This window comes from Rhinolophus sinicus, linkage group LG17 (assembly GCF_036562045.2).
Source record: "Rhinolophus sinicus isolate RSC01 linkage group LG17, ASM3656204v1, whole genome shotgun sequence".
NCBI classification, from domain to species: domain Eukaryota; kingdom Metazoa; phylum Chordata; class Mammalia; order Chiroptera; family Rhinolophidae; genus Rhinolophus; species Rhinolophus sinicus.
Window position 1 is genome coordinate 21,486,056 of NC_133766.1, and position 18,258 is coordinate 21,504,313.

General features: G+C 38.2%; 1 protein-coding gene across 1 annotated transcript in view; it reads left to right on the top strand.

The window, feature by feature from the left end:
• Window positions 1-656: 656 nt before the first annotated feature.
• Window positions 657-18,258, top strand: part of LG17H1orf116 (linkage group 17 C1orf116 homolog) — a 33,489-nt gene continuing 15,887 nt past the window's right edge. Inside the window, exon 1 of the mRNA XM_019752495.2 lies at window positions 657-1,282. Coding sequence (XP_019608054.2) covers window positions 683-1,282 — 600 coding nt within the window. The 5' untranslated portion in view covers window positions 657-682. The remainder of the gene's footprint in view (window positions 1,283-18,258) is intronic.

An 18,258-nucleotide genomic window follows, 5' to 3' on the forward strand; every position in this document is an offset into this window, starting at 1 on the left:
TGGGGATTAAATTCATCCTTCAAACAGCTCCAATAGGGTCATCTCTTCGAAGCCTATTACAACTCTCAGTATGTTACTGTTGCCCCCAGTGCCTATACAACTCTCTTTATTCGCCAAGTATTTATCGAGCACTTATTTGCAAGACGTAGTCCTTGGTTCTAGGGATACAGGGTGGAAAAGGGCCACATAATCTAGCATTATCACATTGCTGTGAAATTCAGTGGTTGTGTCCTTTACCTCCCGCCCTCTCTTCCGATTACAATGAGTACTTGTCATACTGAAGGTAGAAATGGAATCATCTTCATATTTGTATACTCAGGGCCTGAAGTGGAATGTAGATGACACACATTAGTTCTCTTCATTCCTTCTTATACTGCCACCTCCTGAAGGTGGCATTGCCCTAAGCCCAGATGCTGACCTCATCCTGAGCTTTCTGGTGTGACAAATGGACGTTTACAAATTACAGTCTCCTGGAGGTGGGAAGGCCAGTTGTCCCTTAACCTCAATGAGTCAATGTTTGCTGCAGCCATGAGTCTACTCACGAGTATTTGGTTGTTTTTGACAGGTCCTTGACTCACTGGCATTCATTTGCATTCTGAACTATAATTCTGTTTCTTCCGGTGTAGTTTAGTAGCTCCAATTTAATAACTTCCGATCTCAGTAAGTGCAAGGTTACATTCCAATGTACTGGGTTCAGGAACTCTTTCCCCGCCCTCTTCCCTTGAGCATATATGCTGCCAACGCGCGGAGGGCACCTCACTCTACAGGTAGCAAGACCTTTTGTACTTTAGGAATACTGATAAATCTTCATCCTGTGGCTTCTGAAAAGTGGGGGCGAAAATTAGTTGTCACTTTAAGAGAGTTCGCGCTTCTTAAAGTGCTAAAACTGAGGCTGCACCAAAGTCTCGCGAAAACTTTAGCCACCGAGGACATCTCGCGATGTTTGGCCCGGCAAAAGGTGGCCATTTTGGAGTCCCCCCGGCGGCCGGTTGCCCCGGCGGCGTCTGCCATCCTGCTGCCGGGACCAAAGCTGGCCCCGCGGGTGCCTGGCCTGTGGGCGGCCGGACCGACACGATGTGGCGGCTCCGCTGCAAGGCCAAGGATGGCACCCACGTTCTGCAGGAGTTGTCCAGCAGGACCCGGGTGCGGGAACTCCAGGGCCAAATTGCCGCTATCACCGGGATCGCCCCCGGCTGTCAGCGAATCCTCGTCGGATACCCGCCCGAGTGCCTGGATCTCAGCAACGGGGATACCATCCTGGAGGATTTGCCCATCCAATCCGGTAAGGGAATCGCGGCCGGGGCCAGGCAGAGCCCTGGGAGGAGGGCGAGGGCGGAGGGGGAACAGAAGCAAGGCCAGGTGGCTGTGGGTCAGCGGGTGCTTCGGGGACAAGCAGGATCGATGAAAGCGCAGAGGACTCGGACGCAGGCCGAGACGAGTGTCTGGCAACGCCTTGACTTTGGAGACGGTTGAAAGAGACAGGGAGGTCCTGGCTTATGTGAAAAGCCCCAAAGCTTTGGAGTCCCCGCTTCCTCACTCTGCTTTCTGCTCTACCTTGAATACGTCTCGTTGCTTTGCGGCCCCTCGGCGTCCACAAAAGTATAAAAGAGTAGGACGTATTTTCTCTGTCCCGCTGGTTCATTCTCCTTGTGTCACTGAAAGAAGGTGGCCGATCTGTAGAATGCAGATCTCTATTGCTTTCCTGATTTCTGCAATCACCTTCATATTTATGTATTCTAACTTGGACAGGTATTCTCAGTGTCGAGTTTGCATTTACATAGCCACCAAAGGCCCTTTCAGGTTCTAAACAGCAGTTCTGTCCAATATTAAAACTTGAACAGCAATATTGTAAAAGCGTTGCCGCTGTTATTTATTATCAAGGATCCTGTAAACACTAAACAGGCCAAGTAAGTTTCAGGAGGAGCGCCCCCTAGTGGCCGAGTCTATGGTAAACACTTTTTGGAAGATTTGTGCTTTTTAAATGCGGAGAGCAAGCGTAAGGAAATTAGGTTGTTGAAATATATCTTTTTAAGTAAGTATAAAGGTGTATATAACCCAGGGCACTTCACAAAATTGAGGTGCAACCTATAGTGTGTTAGCTCTTTGTTCTGTCTTGAATTTATGAAGATTCAGCGGACAAAAAGTGTTAGTGGTCACGAGTTTGCAAAGCTGCATTCTCCCTATGCTTATACTTTAACTCCTTCTGCTTGCAATTTACAGACTTGGCTGGTGAACACCAGTTTCATCTATAATTTCTCTGCAGTTTTGGATTTGTTTTATTTTTAACAGGCGACATGCTGATCGTTGAAGAAGACCAAACCAGGCCCCAAACTTCACCTGCATTTACAAAATATGGTGCTCCTAGTTACGTCAGGGAAACTTTGCCTGTGCTTACCCGAAGGACGGTCCCAGCAGACAACTCTTGCCTCTTTACCAGTGTGTACTATGTTGTGGAAGGAGGAGTCTTGAATCCAGCTTGTGCCCCTGAGATGAGACGCCTCATCGCGCAAATTGTAGCAAGTGATCCAGACTTCTATAGCGAGGCAATACTGGGGAAAACAAATCAGGAGTACTGTGAATGGATCAAAAGGGATGATACTTGGGGAGGAGCCATTGAGATATCAATTTTGTCTAAATTTTATCAATGTGAAATATGCGTAGTGGATACACAGACAGTGAGAATTGATCGTTTTGGGGAAGATGCAGGCTATACCAAAAGGGTCCTGCTTATTTATGATGGCATCCACTATGATCCACTTCAGCGTAACTTTCCTGACCCAGACACCCCCCCTCTGACCATCTTCTCCTCTAATGATGATATTGTTCTTGTACAAGCGCTGGAATTAGCAGATGAAGCTAAAAGAAAGAGACAGTTTACTGATGTGAACCGCTTCACGCTGAGATGCATGGTATGTCAGAAGGGATTGACTGGACAAGCAGAAGCAAGGGACCATGCCAAGGAGACAGGCCATACCAACTTTGGGGAAGTGTGAGCTATGCATAAGGAGGATTGAAGCCTACTACCTCACAGACCCAGAAGGTTCTGCGTTTTCAAATAAGCTATTTGTAACCCTAAAGAACAAAGGACACAATGCTTGAACCATTCTATTAACTTAAAACCACTAAGACACTGAAATTCCTTGTTAAGATTAAAATTAGTGTGCAAGTTTACAGATGTGTGTCCACAGTGGTGATCCATGCCTTCTTTCTGCTGTGGTGACAGAATAGGTGGCCCTCGACACTAACCTGAAGATTGAGTTTTAGTATTACAAACTAGCATCCAGCAGCATTAACTTGTAGAAGAAAACAGCTTCATATTGTGGATAATGCTGAAGGCCTCATGTGAGGCCAATGGACATAAACCACAGTGTCTCCAGTAACTGAGTCCTTTTAAAAACTGAGTGAATTAATAGTTTCTAAATTATGGATTGTTTCCTCAAATGAAGATACTCAGAATTGTCAAACTGATTTTATGTTGCAATTTAGTAGACTTGATAAATGTGTACTTAACCAGTTATAAGTACACCACAAGCAATTTTTACAGGGATGAGTCTGTTCTTTGAGAACATTACCTAAAAAACAGGAACTAATAGTGCCCAATTTAAGATTTCTAGTGTATAAAAGCAGAATGTATGAGGGAAAAGGTGCCTGAGCAGCTTACTGAAGCTTCGAAAGACCGTTGGCGTCATGTTTTAATACAACTTATTTATCGATGTTTGTCATATTGGATGAAATTTTTAAATTAAGCGGGTTATGTTTTTTTAATTGAAATTTGCTTGATTTTTGTTTTTTTTTACACAGATTTGGAAGGATTTAATTTCCTCCGCTTTTTGTTAAGAGCGCGTGTTCCAACTACTGAAAAAAAAAATCTTCATTGCTTCTCGGCCTTTTAGCTAAGAGCAAGTGTAAAAAATCTTCATCTAAAGTGATGGATGATGCTATGCTTTGGTTTGGTTTTATGAGATCTTTTGTTTACCTAAACAGGATTTGTTTTCATCTTAGCCTTATCCCACCAATAACACTCTTTTGAATAATTTCATGTTTCTGCAAATTAGCACTTTGCTTATCCACAATCTTTTACTTGGACTTTAAAGAATTTTAAAGTAATTGGGATAATATTGAATGAGTTTGTTTCACTTCCAAAATAAGAGTTTTGTAATCCTTGCCTTATCTGAATTGCTTCTTCTTAATGTTTGGTATGTATCCATTTGCTTGGTGGGCTAACCCTTAAGGGACATCCTCTAAAACAGCTTTACTATGAGATCTTCCAGATAAAAGTTTTCTACCTCTTTTCTTAATTCTTCTGATGATCAGGGATGCTAAATTATAATTTGTTATGTATTATCTCACATAATATGAAAAGGCTTAATGTTGTGAGGTTTTGTTATATTGGTCTTATTTTTTAAGTAAATATCTCAGAAACTAATGGCATGCTTTAAAGCACTTGAACCTCTTTCACCATGTCTTGACAAATGTTACAGAATGATTGAGATTGCTTTTAGCACTTTCACTTGGTGGAAGTGGCCATATAAAATTAAGGAACATGTAAACAATTTAGGAAAAAAGGAACTTTAAGGAACAATTCACAAAGTATGCTTGAAATCATTAGATGACAGTTTTTGAATGCCTTTTGTGTGAATAGCTGCTTTAGAAATAAGTTATGGTCAGTATAACTTAAAAGTGTTTAATTTTCTATTTTACTGAGCCTTAAAAATAGCACTTGTGAGTTTGTGGTACTTAATGTTTGGCAATCATAATATATACAAATGAGTGTGATTGAACATTTCTTGGTACCTGTCCTTTTAATTTCCCCCAGGAAATATCAAATTTAAAATTATAAGCTAAGAGTATACCACTGGGTAACATCAGTCAAATTGTTTACCTTCCTTTCTTAGGTATTCAGAAGCCAAACTTGACGTTTGCTAACTGGAATTTTAGAGATGTTTATTCATGCAACAAATATTTATTGAGTAACTTATAATGTACCAGGCATCTATTGATGTTTCCCAACATAAATTTCTGTCACTTTAAAATTGAGTGTCTACATTGGATGACTTTACCAAATGGAAAGAAATAGAACCTAATATTTTATGAAATTAAATCCCTCCATTTTAAGTGTTTTTGTTTATAGATTTAAGCTTGTACTTTTATAGCAAGTGTCAAGTGTTTATTCAGGGGATCTTATTTTATTCTAGTTTTCCTGTTATCCACGTTGTCGATTCACCAGTTGGAAACTGATAGTCAAATCGCTCTCAATAATGGCTTTTTAAATTAATCAGCTTCTGAATTCAGCACCAGGACTTCAAAGGAATGCTCTGATCATGGAAAATTCAAAATTGCAGGTCGTTTGATTAATTATTGAGGATTAAAAAGCTAAACCTGTGTTCATTCTAAACTTGTTTATGAGCCTCACATAATTTAAAGATTTTTTTTAACTGCACTTTTTAAACTCCTGAAATTAATTTTCTAATGTGTAAATTCTAATCTTGAAAATTTTGAAAACCTATGGGTTTAGTACTTGGAGTGGGATTAAAAGAAACTTCGTTTCTTAAATTTGCGCTTGAGCAAAATGAAACCCTTCTTCCTAGTTAGTGGTTTTGACTGCCATTCAAGAATAGTTTTTAAATTAGAATTAAAATAGTTTACATTAGTGGCAGAATGAATGAAGATTGTGCCTCCCCACCCCCACTCCTCCATTCCATAATTCTTCTTTCCTGTACTCTCCTTTGGATTTAAAAATTAGGTGTAGGGCTATGAAGATGCACTTTTTAGATAGAGTGATTTCAGAAATTAAAATTATATCCCTGGGAATTTGTGACATGATAGCCATATGAAGACACCAGTGACATACATTTTCTGTTAATGGTTCAGGGTTGATTTTTTCATTGTTTCCCATGAATGACAAATGGACACAGTCAAGTGGTACCCTTGAAAGTTAGCAGCTGGTCAGTTTGACCCTTTTGGCAAAAACTAATGTAGTCGTGCCACTTGATTATTCCATGAAGTTCAAGTCCCTGCCAAATCGTAATCAGGAATGAATTACATTGTCTATCTATACACACCCCTAAGTGCCCAGGCTGAACTTGCTTATCTTCATGTTCTTTCTATCCTATGTAGCCTTTAAAGCATGCGTATTGCACGTTGCCCTAGCTAAACATAGTTTTCTATGTCTTTTTTGAAAAAAAACTAGAATGGGGAGTATGCAAGATTAGCAGCAGAGTGATTTTTTTTCTTTACAAATCAGGTGGCCTTCCTAAACTTTCATATACTAAGATTTATGTTCTTTCATGTGTTGAGATGCACATTTGTTATTATTTGCAGCACTTTTAAAAAAACATGAAATAAAAGTTTACATGTTAGCCCTTTCCGGGGATCTCATTAAAAACATTAAAATAGAATTCTTGAACTGCTAACAGTCAGCTCTTCATAACAATTAGCATCAGTGTACAGTGTGTCCAGTAGTTCAACATTCTGGTGTTTTGATAATAGTAGCACTTAATTTCAATAACTTAGGAGTAGGCTCTGGGCCCGTGGCCTTCAAAATGTTACCTATTTCTATTATGCAATTATTCTTTATCATTCATTGGACAGTGCAGTTTTCAAATTTGTCCTTGTAGCACAAAAGTGACTGTAACAACTTTGAAAAGATTAGACTCTTAAAACTTCATTTGTTTCTAAGCAAACTTATTTTAAGGGAACTGGTTTTTGAGTCAGAGGCCTTAAAAGTGTCATACATAAGCAACATCAATTTCAAGAGTAAAGTGAAACACTTGATTTTACTAAGCCAGTTATTAAAGGTGTTTTCTTACTAAGAGTTATAATATTTCAGCACATTTCATCCAACTTAGAACATAAAACCTCTCTGTTTGTGAGAAAGGATTTTGTTGTTTTTTCCTTCGCCAAAAATTAGGTATTTTGTTCACAGTGCTTGGAATGTTTGACTGAAGAAATTGTTACATTGGTATTGAATTATGGGTGCTGATGAGGTCTTGGTTCACAGGAACTTAAAGGAGATCAATAACCTCCCATACTATTTTAGAATGAAGGGAGAAAGGGGCAGCAAGATAAAGTACCTTAAAGAGAAGAGATTCTCAAACGGATGCAATGCTAGTCAGGAATTATGCTTTTGGAAAGTTTTTCAAGCGATGCTTTTGTCTCACCTTCATCCTTCTCCCCCGTTTCTTGGCATAGAATGTAGCAGGGTTGTAACTAAAAAGTGAGTCATTAAAGTACAAAACCATGAATATAAGCATTTTGGTATGATGCCTTTTTATACTTGTTTTTAAAGTGCAAACATACTAGAAGTTTAGAGATAGTGAAGATAGGGTTTGGTTAAGTTGTAGGGTTGAAAAAAATTTAACCTAAGAAAAGAAAGCTTTAGAGTTTCTACTAAGATTACATAAGCCTGACTTGATAACTGATAGAGGCTATGTCGTTATTTGTAGCCCGTAAGTTACTTAAAAGGACCCAATTCTTGTCAGTTTTCCAGTTCACCTTGGTGCCATTCAGGACTCAAGTTGTTTACAGGAAATATAATTTCCTTAGCAAAAAGGAATTTTTCCTTTATAAAAGTGTTGACTTCAGCTTAAAATAGAAAACAAACGTATAGCTTGTCAATGGTACAGAGAATGACAGAAGTCCTGTGTTTCTTGTGTTAATGCAGTAGGTGAGGAATTCCTGAAGCAAAAAGAAACCCACAGGACCGTCAAATTTAGAGCTTTAGTCCATGAATTGAAAAAGTACGAGGGCAAAACAAAACACTCTTCTGTTTTTCTTAGAATAAGAAAATGTTTTTGCTTCAGATGGACAGTGTTTCCTTGTTTTAAAAATGTTCTTTTGTCTATTTGCCAGCATTTTTTCCCACAGTTAATGTCCTGCTGCTACCTGGGAGATGTCCAGTTTCGTTTTGTACAACTCTTATACGATATTGCCATTGTCATTAAGATGCACTGATTTTATTTATGAGGTGTATGATGTTAAATATCCAAATGCTGTGTGACATGACTTGTTTTAAAAGAATAAATGAAGTGAAAATATTGTTGTCTGAGCATATTTTGGGGTGAGGGCAGAGGACCAGCTGCTACACTCAAGTTACATGTTATCAAAAGCTAATAGGCCACTGCTTTGACTTGTGTACCAAAATCTGCCAAATCTCACTCTGGAAGTGGAGTCTTAATGACTGACAGGAGAAACTACAATGTTTCTTCTTTTTAACGCCAGAGGGCGTTTGAAAATTTCCTTCCTTGACTCCAAATTTTCTGGTATGCAGTCAGCTCCTGAAAGTTGTAATTCAATGTCTGTCGCTGACAAATTGTCAAACTGGGAAGGTTGAATGTTCACTTTAGTTTATAATAGAGCTGTGTGAACTTAGATCTGTTTGGAAACTGCAACGTCTGTCTGGGAGAATTTAATCTTTGAGAATGTCAACATGTAAACGTTTATTTGAAAACACTGAAATTGCTAGAACGGGCCAGGCTCTAACAAAATTGATCTACATATCCGTCCCTTCTCATTGAAAGTTAAAATGAAGGCAGTGGAACCATAATGTATTAATCAATTTGTATACCAGGACAGAATATACCTTTGGGGTCAGCATAAATCCAGCCTAAGTCAAGACAAACTTCGTATTAAAAGGTTTGTGAGAAGCCTCATGGTCTGTGTGGTGGTAGCTGGTTGAACAATTAACTGTACCCAAAGTGTATTCATCACATAACCTGGGAACTTGACAGAAATGCAAATTCTCAGAAATAAATGAGGCCAACAATGTATTTTAACAAGCCCTCCAGGTGATTTTGATGCATGATAAAATTTAAGAGCTATAACTATAACCTCAGTTGTTTAAATTAATCTACCAACTTGGAGAGACCTCTGATGGCCTCATGCAATCCATTTTCATCCAATAAAGACAGTTATTAAATTTATAGATAACCCTAAGATTGAGTACTGATAAATGAAGTCCTATTCTTAAATTCTAAAAGAATCCATTATGTGACTCCAGCATGGGGAAAACCTAGCTTTATAGTAGATTTGATAAAGAAACAACAATCATACATACTATAATTCTGATCCCAGCAGGGTGATAGAACTTGGGCTGCAGAAATGATTGCATTTTAACAGTTAACAGAGCTACAAAAAAGGAAGCAATAGTGTTAATGTACTCCGCTTTAATCATATTGCATTGGGGTTTGGATAAGATTTTTACATGTAAAACATGAAAAACTAAAGTTTGACAACTGTTATGTGGTAGCTGAAGGGACTGGAGATATTTACCTGAAGAAAAGAAAATGGATTTCAGATAGATGTGATAGCTAACTTCAAATTTTGGGAAGCATGTCAAAGATGAATTAGATTTATTCTCTGAGGCTCTAGAGGAAAGAACTCAGATTAATAAGGGGTGAATATTGCAAAGTAGAATTTACCTTAGAAAACCTAATACAAATAGAAAGGGGTGCTTTAATATACATCTTGACCGTTGGAAACTATGCTGCAATGAACATATGGATGCACACGTCCTCTCAAAGTAGCGTTTTGGGTTTCTTCAGATACATATCCAGAACTGGGATTACTAGGTCCCTCTTTGTCTCTTGGTATAGCCTTTGTTTTAAAGTCTATTTTGTCTGGTGTAAGTATTGCTACCCCAGCTCTTTTTTCCCCCCATTTTCATGAAATATCTTTTTCCATCCCTTTACTTTCAGTCTGTGTATCTTTTGATCTGAAGTGAATCTCTTGTAGGCAGCATATGTACGGGTCTTGCTTACTTTCTTATTCATTCAGCCCCGCCCCCCCATCTTTTGATTGGCGCATTTAACTTACTTGCATTGAAAGTAATTGTTGATAGATATAGTTATTGCCATTTTATTCATATTTTTATTTCATTTATTTATTTGTTTATTTATTTATTTTGTCTTAAAGAAATCCCTCTAACATTCATTATAATACTTGTTTCATGGTGATGAACTTCTTTAGCTTTTTCTTGTCTGGGAAGCTCTTTATCTGTTCTTCAATTCTAAATGATAGCTTTGTTGGTTAGAGTTATCTTGGTTGTAGGTCCTTGCTTTTCATCACTTTGAATATCCTGTTAATCCCTTAAGGCCTGCATGAATCATTTTTTAGAGTCCATTATGTGGGATATTTCACAAAATCATCCATCCTAATTATGGACAGAACTTTATGTCTATTAAAATTCTAAGCTTCCTTTTACTATGACTTAACTACTTTGCATTGGTATTAATAATTCTCTCTCTTGAATTTTATTGGATTGACTTACATCTCCCAGAGCTCAAATATTAGGGAGTAAACTAATCAAATCAAGTTTTTAAACCTACAAAAGTATGGAACAGACTTCGAGTTACGTTGCCCTTCTGCCAAAGTGACATTTCTCATTAGATCCATCCTTTCACATCCAGCCTTATTTTTCTTAGTCTTACTCTCTAACAATGAAGACTTAGAAAATTATTTTGGATTTGACTAGAAGCAGCTAAAGTCATAATTTATCTCAGATAAATTGTTAATTAGTTTTCTTTAATAATAAACCTTTCCTGAGCTGCTTCTTGTAACGTGTGGTATCAAATACCTCAGGATTACAAGGACAGTCATTCACTCAGTGTGCGTTCTGGAATGTTAATGTTGTTTCAGGAACTGCCTTGGGTGCTGGGGAAGGACACAGATTATCCTATAAAAGAACAGAAATACAGGTGCTATGAATTCATGAGAATAATGGGATAGGAGAGGCTAATTAACAGCGGTGAATCTGGGGAAGCCTTTTTGAGAAAGTGACATTTAAACTGAAACCTGAAGCATACATAGGAGTTAATCAGTTGAAGAGTAAAAAGAGCATTCCAAGAGGCGGGTATAGCATTTGAAAACACTATGTTGCAAGAGAAAGTGAAATATTTTCCACGCCAGTCTGGCCTTAGTGTGGCAAACAGGGAAAGAGGGAGTGGGATGGAGTTTTAGAAGCAAGCAAGGATCCAGATTTGCAACATCTATAAGCTATATTAAGCACTTACTCTAATTCACATTTACTACATTTTATTTCCTTGTTTATTTTATATATGTGTCCCCAGGTAGTTTGTCCATGAGGGCAGGGACCATTTCTCTTTTATTACCATTTTATTCCTAGCACCTATCAAAGCACGGGACATATAGTAGACATTCAATATATATTTATTTAAATGAATGAACATATAAATGAGTGAAATCAATGTGTAATTTAGGAATAAAATTATCCTAAGATCATTGGGAAGATAGTAAAGCGTTTTAACTGCTCTGTGGGGAATGAATTGAAGGGACAGGAGTGGAAGTGGAGGACCGGTTAGGAGGAGACGATGGCAGTAACCTGTAAGGGATGACGATAGTAATTATAATAGCACTGCTTGATTGCTTTACAATGTACTGAGCATTTTTCATGTAGTAGCTCATGTAATCTTCACAATAACTCTGTGAGACAGATACCATTATGATCATCTCTCTTTTGTAGATATGGTTACTGAGGATTAGAGAGGTTTGGTAACTTCCTCAAGGAGGAAGAGTTAATAAATGGTTGATGGCTTGGACGAGGTAAATGTCAAGAGAACAGGATGAATTTAAGATCTATTTTGGAGACAGGATCTCCAGGACTTAGTGACATGGAGAATAATAGAGAGGGAACCATCTAGAATGTCTCTCAGGGTTTTTACTCAAGCTGAAAGTGAGTTTTATTGACCCATGGTAGATAGAGGGGGAGAATATTTGGAAGGAATAGAGAAAATAAGGATTTGGACCTATTAAGTGTGAGATGTTCGTGAATCGTCTGAAAGGAGAAGTCATGCAGGCATCTCCAGGTCTAAAGTTTAAAATGTCTAAAGATCTAAACTTTGGACTTGTCAACCTGTAAATAGTTAAAAGTTATGTGAATGGAAGAGATCAACTAGCGAGAGTGTATAATGAGAGGAAGGCTCAGCATCAACCCCCCAGGACTCCCAATGTTCAAAGTCAGGTGAAGGGAAAAGAGGCAGCATTTAGAGTCAGTTAAAGAAAGAAGAACCACCAGAGATAACTGACAGTTCAGAAGAGATCAGAGAGGCATAAAAATGTCATGTCATAAAATCCAAGAGCAAATAGTTGTTTCAGAAACAGAATGTGGCCAGCTATGTTGGATGTTAGGAAAAGATCAAATTTGACAAGGATTTTAAGAGTCCATAGAATTTGGCTACCTGGAGCTCATGGATGAATTTAACAGAAGCTATTTCAGGGCAGTAGTGGAAAAAAAGCCAGATGGATGTGGGTTGGAGTAAATAGGGTTAAAGATAGCAGGTTGAAAATATTCATTGATCTCCACTTTCCCAAAACTACAATAAAATGATAGTAATAGGGTTTTAAAATGCATGAACTCTAAAGGAAAAAGAGATGGTGAGGTAAATAATAGCAACAAAATTTGGGAAGCTAGCCAGCAGTTGGGTGAATAGTAACTGACCTAGAGGATTTGAAAAAGTGGAATCCTAAGCAAGCAACCCTATTTTTTCCCTGGAGTCTTCCCAAAATTCAAGAATTGGTGTATTAGTACCTCTGGAAACGGGAGGAAAAATCAGGAGGAAGGGTAGAGAATCTGGTTAAGAAACAGATTCTCCGATCTCCTCCCCCTGTCTGAGTAACTAAGAGCTTACTACTTTGCCTCCCAGGAGAGGGCAAAACAGAGGCTCTCTGTACTAAAACTAAGGGAATGAAGTGTTCTGTTTTTTTTAAAATATGCCATGTTTCCCTGAAAATAAGACCTAGCTGGACAACCAGCTCTAATACATCTTTTGGAGCAAAAATTAATATAAGACCGGGTATTGTATTACATTACATTACACTATATTACATTACATTACATTATGTTATATTAAAGACCCAGTCTTATTTCACTTATTTCACTCATAGTGAAATAAGACTGGGTCTTATATTAATTTTTGCTCCAAAGGACGCATTAGAGCTGATTGTCCGGTTAGGTCTTATTTTCAGGGAAACACGGTATCAAATGTTGAGACCAACAATTTTTTCACACTAGTCTCCAAGAATGCTAGAGTACTCTTCTCTGAGGATTCCAATCGGGCCAACAAAAAAGACTAAAGATATTGACATCAAAGATTTTCCTACCAAATGGCCCAACGAGATCACTCTACAGTGAAATCCAGTCAACCAGCACCATCCATGCCACAAAACTTAATCAGTTTTTTTGTTGCCAAATTCTTAAATTTGAGTGGATAGCCAAGGATCATCAGAATCATCTGAAGATATTCTTTAAGAAGAAACACAAAAGCCAAAACAAACAGTAAAGGTAACTTGGAGAAAACAAGCCATGGGGGTAGAAAACACTGATACTATGTTTATATATATACAGCATTTTTAAAATAATAAGAGAAGATTTTGTATCTATGAAACTAGGGAAGAATGTGATAAAAATTCAGAGAACAAACAATAATTCTCGGAAATTAAAACTACAATAGCAGAAAGAAAATTCAACAGAAAATTCTTGATAAATTTTGAGAACTCTCCCAGTAGCAAAGCAAAGAAAGAGCCAGAGGTCCAGGAGGTCCAACATCCAAATAATAGAAATTCCAAAAATAAAGAACAGAGAAAATTAAGGGTAGGAATTCATCAAAGAAATAATTCAAAATTTCCCAGAACTGAATGTCATGAGTTTCTAGAATGAAAGGAATTACTGAGTACTCAGCATAGTCTATAGATCCACTCCAAAACACATCCTCATGAAAATTTCAGAATACTGAAAACAAAGAGAAAACCCTAAATTTAGAATCATAAATGCTTTGGGCTTTTCCACAATAACACTGAAAGCCAAAAGATATTAACCTAAAATTCTATACTCAGCCGAACTATCAATCGAATGTGTGGATAGAATAAACATATTTTCAGACATATAAGATCTCAGAAACTACTGGAGAATGTGTTTACCAAAATAAGAAAGCTAACTCAGGAAAGAGGAAGATACGAGATCCAGGGGATCCAACAAAAGAAAGAGTTGAAAGGATTTTTCCCAGTAGAATGATGAAGACCAATGTCAAAATACCGGCTATGGAACAGGCTAGAGAACAACCTATCCAAATGGAAACCGATCAAAATACTCTGGAAAATGTTTCTTCAGAATGAAATTGATAGAATACTATTGTATTTGAGATATTGAGAGGAGATTTACATAATGGATGAGGGTGGACGGGCAAAAAAAAAAAGGATATGTAGAAAAGGAACAGTAAACACAGTATATCTCAGAGCTCAACTTCTCAACAGCATTTTTTAAGTGGAGAAGTAGGGAATCAAATCAGGCAGTTTGACTCCAGAGACACTACACTCTGGCATATCTGAATGCTGATGGAATTATTTCAGTAGAAATGTCAAATGTTGTAAGAGAGAGGATTGCACGGATAGAGTTCATGAGATGAGATCCAGAGCACACATGGATGATGGAGTTCTACAGGAAGAACTTTTCCTGTGTTGTACTAAATGAGAGGGAAATGGTTGCAAAGGAAGGTAAGTTTATAAATTTGGTGATGGGAAGATGGGGTTCCTGCCTCTTGGCTGCTGTTTTCTTACTGAATTGTTCTAATGTTGTGGCAAAGTCATTATCTGAAAATGAAGGGAGTAGAAAGTTTGAGAGAGAAGAAGAAAGAGTGGTCTTGGCAAATGGGAAATCCAGCTTCCTAGAGAAATGTGGTAATTGCCTGGCAGTATAGAGAACCCATTGGCGGTTGTTATTCATGCATTTATAGTGGTGCCAATCTGCGTTTTGTGTGATCAGCAAGAAATATTAGTGGTTTGAGGGAATCTAATGATAACAAATCCAAAGCAAGAGCAGGAAACGCTGACATGTGGAACAGAAGGTTAAAGTTGACATTTCTAGGAACCTGGACACTAGCAGGTAGGAGAGAAATGGTGACAGTCTAGTCAATCTCATGCTTATAACGGTTGCCATATTATAAGTGTATATTTCATGGCCCTTCTACTGCTAACAATGAATAAAATAAATATTAATAAATTGTAGTATATTTAATACAAATTCTATAAAGAAGGTTCCAAGAAATAATAAGTTTGAGAAACAAAATAAATTCTTAAATTTGCAATTTCAAAAATGATTCTGTATAGAGCTGTTAGTAGGTTGGTAGAAGATCCAAATATTGCCCAGTAATGTTCCCTGGAATTTTCCAGTATTGAGTATTTGCTATAAGTACAGTTATTTGTAAATACTTTTAAACCTAATAGTTCTTATTTAATACATAATTTTGGATATCCATAATAATAAGTAAAGAACACAAATAATGCTAGAAGCATTTTAAGAAAAGAAAAAGGAAATCAGTCAGCCCATTGCCAGATATATTTATTTTATTTTTATTTTTTTATGTTTATTTTTATTTTTTAAAGATTTTATTGGGGAATATTGGGGAACAGTGTTTCTCCAGGGCCCATCAGTTCCAAGTCAAGTCGTTGTCCTTCAATCTAGTTGTGGAGGGTGCAGCTCAGCTCCCAGTCCAGTCGCCATTTTCAATCTTAGTTGCAGGGGCCACAGCCAACCATCCCATGCAGGAATTGAGCCTCCAACCTTGTTGTTAAGAGCTCGCGCTGCAAACAGCTAAGCCATCCAGCTGCCCCACTGGCAGCTCAGCGGCAGCTTGTTGTTTTCAATCTGTTATGGAGGGCGCAGCTCACTGGCCAATGTGGGAATCGAACCGGCAAACCTGTTGTCAATAGCTCGCTCTCTAACCAACTGAGCCATCCAGCCGCCCCCAGTGTTTTAAATCATTGTGATATAAAGTATCATCAGCTGGGGGTCTACATAGTATCTCAGGCTCGTAGGTATATTCATGTCATCAAAAAACCAAAAACTTCTGAAAACAATCCTAGTGAGTTAATGCCTATTACGTCTGAGAGCAAAACACTGTTTAATAGCATGTCAAAAGAAAAGTTTCAGGGAAAAAATTGTAGCAGTAGATGGATTATCCACTAACATGATCTAAAAAATGAATTTTAGGGTGATTTTCTTAAATAAAGGACTTCAGTTGCCTAAAAGTTCATCAGTCTTTTTATTAATATATAACTGCTATAATAGAAGAGTTATCAAAAATTTGATGCCCTTCACGAATTCAAATTTACAGAGAGATAAAGAGGATACTTGCATCCTAGTGTGTTAAATCTAGATATATGTACAAGGTATGATCAAAATATATGGTGAATGTTTAATTTTTTTTTAAAAATTCATTACAGTAAAAGACACATTGCCATCAATCTCCCTCAAAGTACTCTCCCTCACTTCAACACACTATCCAATCATTCTTGCCAATTTCTGAAGCAGTTCTGGAAGTCCTCTTTCATGAGTGTCTTTAGTTGTGCTGTCGTGGCTGCCTCATGTCCTAAATTGATTAAAAATGTTCAACTTTCATGGTCATTTTGAATTCAGGGAAGTGCCAGAAGTCACATGGTACCAGGTATGGTGAAAAAGGTGGATGAGGACACATGGTAGTTTTTATTTGACAGAAACTGCTGTACCAGAAGCGATGTGTTACATGGAGCCTTTCCGTTGTGATCACAAAATATGGTTCTCATGCGTGACTGCTAGGCTCACAGTCCATGTTGTTGTCTCTTCCTGCAAGTCAGGACTAACCCCTGAGAGATTCTCAGACCTCTAGTATCTACCTGGAACTAACTGAGGCCTCCGCTGTAGCGATGGAATGAGTGAAGAACAGAGCACGCAAGATCTTAAATGCTTTTCAATATGCCCTTTACTCAAGCATCAATCATCAATACACCAAACAGTAAAGCACACAGAGCAATACAATAATTGGGTAAAATAGAGTAATGAACCAGTCCCAAAGTCAATAAGAGTCCTGGTGGAGCGAGGAAGGGTGGCTGGCCTGGGAGGTTGGTCTGGCAGAGATTTGGTCCAAGCAGAGAGGAGCAGAGTGGAGGGTTCTTGGAGAAGAGTGGCAGCGTGGTCACCTCTCAATGGAAACCAGCTCTCTGAGCTGCAAAAGTCCTCAGTTCTTATGCAGTTCTGAGTGCCTCCCTGATATCACCTTATCAGGGCAGCCAGCCGTCAATCCTGATGTCGTCACATCTTCAGTAGCAGACCTTCAGGGTGTAGCTGGTTACACCAAATTACCAGGCAACCAGGCGGTGGCTCCCTGGGCATTGTCTGCTAAGTTCTTTGGGCATATCCAAAAATAGAGTTACTCTTGCTCATTCAATATGGAGTCACTCTTGCTCGCACAAAACTCATTCTAACAGCTTCCAGGGGCACTTACACAATGGTGAATGCTGATGCTGAGTGCCATCCAACAGAAAGGCAATATGGGAGTGGCATATCAAACCTTAGTAACAGTGAGTGACACATTTCAACTTGTTCAGAGCAGCCAGCCAGGTGTGAGCTACGGTTGAGAGAAGATGTTTTTTAAAGTGTGCTGTAAATCATGGACTATGAACAACACATTAATATGAAATGGGCAAATGGTTTCATCTTCCATCATGACAACGCTCCCTGTCATACATCGCTTCTGGTATGGCAATTTCTGTCAAATAAAAACATTACCATGTGTCCTCATCCACTGTATTCACTGGATCTGGCACCGTGTGACTTCTGGCTCTTCCCCAAAGTCAAAATGACCATGAAAGGTAAACGTTTTTGAATTGATTCAGGACATCGAGGCAGCCATGACAGCGCAACTAAAAACACTCACAAAAGAGGACTTTCACTACTGCTTCAGAAAGTGGCAAGAACAATGGGATAAATGTGTTTGAAGCAAGGGGGAGTATTTTGAAGGGGGTTAATGGCAATGTGTCTTTTACTGTAATAAATTTGTTCATTTAAACATTCACCGTATTGTCTGATCATACCTCATATATACATTGTGTTAAGAGATTATAACGAGCAGCACCTAACATCTTATTCCAAAAGAAGTTGGTGCTTGTGTGAACCTTGAAGGAAGAATAAAACTAAGCTAGGAGGACAGGGTGAGAATGAGTCCACGCACAGGGTACAGCGTGTGCAAAGGGCCAGAAGCATGGAAGCATGGCAGTGTCAAAAACTGAATGTGACTGTAGGAAAGAATATGGATGAATATGTGATGAGACACATGTAGGACCAGCTCATGAAGGTCTTTTTATGTCATATAGTGACTTAGAATTTCATCTTTAAAATACATCAAAAGTATTTTGTGAAGAATGATAACTCAGATGTACATTTATAAAATGGAAGATGTGATACAAGGACTTCTTATAGTCTCTTCAGTCGTT